The 3,315-nt window shown below is 54.3% G+C and overlaps 1 gene segment (V, D, J or C); it reads right to left on the bottom strand.

Annotated features, from left to right (window-relative positions):
* LOC110391444 overlaps positions 1–1,394 on the bottom strand; it is a 10,887-nt gene extending 9,493 nt beyond the window's left edge. Inside the window, 1 exon segment of the V gene segment in view lies at positions 1,262–1,394. Coding sequence covers positions 1,262–1,394 — 133 coding nt within the window.
* Between the last annotated feature and the right edge of the window lie 1,921 nt (positions 1,395–3,315).

Genomic DNA, 3,315 nt, shown 5'->3' with positions numbered 1-3,315 from the left:
GCGGCCGTGACGTTGGACGAGTCCGGGGGCGGCCTCCAGGCGCCCGGAGGAGGGATCACCCTCGTCTGCAAGGCCTCCGGCTTCACCTTCAGCAGTGTTGACATGGCATGGGTGCGACAGGCGCCTGGCAAGGGGCTGGAATACGTCGCGAGTATTAGCAGTGATGGTAGCTGGACAGGCTACGCGTCGGCGGTGAAGGGCCGTGCCACCATGTCGAGGGACAACGGGCAGAGCACAGTGCGGCTGCAGCTGAACAGCCTCAAGGCCGAAGACACCGCCACCTACTACTGCGCGAAATGTTATAGCAGTGGCTGTGGTGCTTTGGATGCTGCTGGGATCGACGTCGCTCATGGATTTAGCGGTGACACCCTGAGCCCAGCTGGAGAGATCAGAGCCCAAGTGACCGAGCTGAGCCCGGAACGTACAGAACTCAGCCCCAAATCTGCAGAAGTGACCCCACAGGGACGGAACTGAGCACAGAATTTTCAGGAAATGTGACGGTGATGATGATAGATACGGATATGGATGCGTTGATGCAGATGGTCACGGTCATGGTTATGGTTAGGGTCATGGTTATGGTCATGGCTGTGGATATGTAGGTGGATATGTAGGTGGATATGAAGATGGTTACGGTGACCATGACGGTTTTGGGTATGGTGCTGGTTCTGGTGATGGTGACAGACCCATATCCGTTCCCAGCCCATCCCCACCACCCATGGCTCCACTTGGTGGCACTGTGGGGCTGAGCCCCACTTTCCTGCATGGAGCCCATCCCCCCTCTCAGCCCAACTGGGTGACGTTAGAACACAGGTCTCTCCAGAATGAAACCGTTCTGTGATTCCATACACAGACACAATCCTTTGTCCCCAGGACAGAGCTCTGCTTCCCAGGCGGAGCCTTCCCAAGTGTAGATGGGCACGTGTCCCTGTGCCGTCCACGTCACCAGCAGTGTAACAACCATAAGCACCACCACAAGCATAAGCACCACCACAACTCCAACTACCACCAGCACCTTTCGCGCAGTAGTAGGTGGCGGTGTCGTCGGCCTTGAGGCTGTTCAGCTGCAGCCGCACTGTGCTCTGCCCATCGTCCCTCGAGATGGTGGCACGGCCCTTCACCGCCGACGCGTAGCCTGGGTCACTACCATCACTTTGAATACCCGCGACCCACTCCAGCCCCTTGTTGGGCCCCTGTCGCACCCACTGCATGCTGGAACTGCTGAAGGTGAAGCCGGAGGCCTTGCAGACGAGGGTGATCCCTCCTCCGGGCGCCTGGAGGCCGCCCCCGGACTCGTCCAACGTCACGGCCGCCATCAGCCCTGTGGGGAAGGACAGAGAGCGCTGACGGAGCCGCCGCCACACGGCCTCGTGCAGCCGGGCCCCATTGAGACCCATAGAGACTTCATACAGATGCCACAGAGGCCCAATAGAGATCCAACTGATGCCCTATAGAGAGCCAGCACAGAACACATAGAGACCTCATGGAGACCCCGTTCAGATTTCATACAGACCCCACTGAGAAATCAGAGAGATCCCACGGAGACCTCATAAAGAATGCAATGAGATTTCTTAGGGATTCCATTCAGATCCCCTAGAAACCCCTCTGATGACCCACGGACACCCCGCTGAGGCCCCCACTCACCCTCTGACTCACTCACCGACACCCCATGAGGCCTCGTGCAGCCGGGACCCACTGAGACCCCATGGAGACCTTGTTTAGAACTCATAGAGAACCCCAGTGAGATTTTTTAATTGATGTCATTGAGACTCCATAGAGACCCCGCTGAGATCCCATAGAGAGCTTGCATTCGCCCCATGGAGATCCCATTGAGACCCCATGGAGACCTCAAAGAGACTGCGTAGATCCCCCATAGAGACCCCGTAGAGACTCCATGGAGATTCGTTTGAGATCTCACTGAAACTCCATTCAGAACAAATAGAGACCCTATAGAGACCGCACTGGGATGCCATAGAGACCCCACAGTGATTTCATAGTCACCCCATTGAGACCCCGTAGAGAATCCGCAGATGTCTCACGGAGACCACACTGAGAGCCCGTAGAGAGTTCATGAAGACCCCATAGAGACCCTACTGAGACCCATTTAAACCCCAGTGAGACCTCATTGGGGTTCCACTGAGAACCCATAGAGACCCCACGGATGCCACATAGAGGCCCCATTGATACCCTGTTGAGACCCTTCTGATATCCCATAGAGACCCCAGAGAGATCCCAGAGAGACCCCACTGGGATTTCATGAAGACCCCATAGAGACCCTATTGAGACCCATTTAAACCCCATAGAGACCTCACAGAGATCACAGTGATACCTCATACAGACCCCACTGAGATCCCACAGAGATCCCATTGAGATTTCATAAAGACCCCATAGAGACCCCGTTGAGACCCCATAGAGAACTCATTGAGGCCCCATACAGACCCCACAGAGACCCTACTGCAATTTCATAGAGAACCCATAGAGACCCCATTGAGACCCCACAGAGACCTCATAGAGATCACAGTGATACCTCATGCAGACCCCACTGAGATCCCACAGAGACCCCACTGAGATTTCATAAAGACCCCATTGAGATTTCATAAAGACCCCATAGAGACCCCGCTGAGGCCCCATAGAGAACTCATTGAGGCCCCATACAGACCCCACAGAGACCCTACTGCAATTTCATAGAGAACCCATAGAGACCCCACTGAGACCCCACAGAGACCTCATAGAGATCAGTGATACCTCATACAGACCCCACTGAGATCCCACAGAGACCCCAATGAGATCCCACAGAGATCCCATTGAGATTTCATAAAGACCCCATAGAGACCCCGTTGAGACCCCATAGAGAACTCATTGAGGCCCCATAAAGACCCCATAGAGACCCTACTGCAATTTCATAGAGAACCCATTGAGACCCCATAGAGACCTCATAGAGATCACAGTGATACCTCATACAGACCCCACTGAGATCCCGCAGAGACCCCACTGAGATCCCATTGAGATTTCATAAAGACCCCATAGAGACCCCATTGAGACCCCACAGAGAACTCACTGAGGCCCCATACAAACCCCAAGAGACCCTACTGCAATTTCATAGAGAACCCATGGAGACCCCATTGAGACCTCACAGAGACCTCATAGAGATCACAGTGATACCTCATACAGACCCCACAGAGACCCCACAGAGATCTCATTGAGATTTCATAAAGACCCCATAGAGATTTCATAAAGACCCCATAGAGACCCCGTTGAGACCCCATAGAGAACTCATTGAGGCCCCATACAGACCCCATAGAGACCCTACTGCAATTT

Source organism: Numida meleagris, unplaced genomic scaffold (assembly GCF_002078875.1).
Source record: "Numida meleagris isolate 19003 breed g44 Domestic line unplaced genomic scaffold, NumMel1.0 unplaced_Scaffold366, whole genome shotgun sequence".
NCBI classification, from domain to species: domain Eukaryota; kingdom Metazoa; phylum Chordata; class Aves; order Galliformes; family Numididae; genus Numida; species Numida meleagris.
This window is presented reverse-complemented; position numbering and strand designations above follow the sequence as displayed.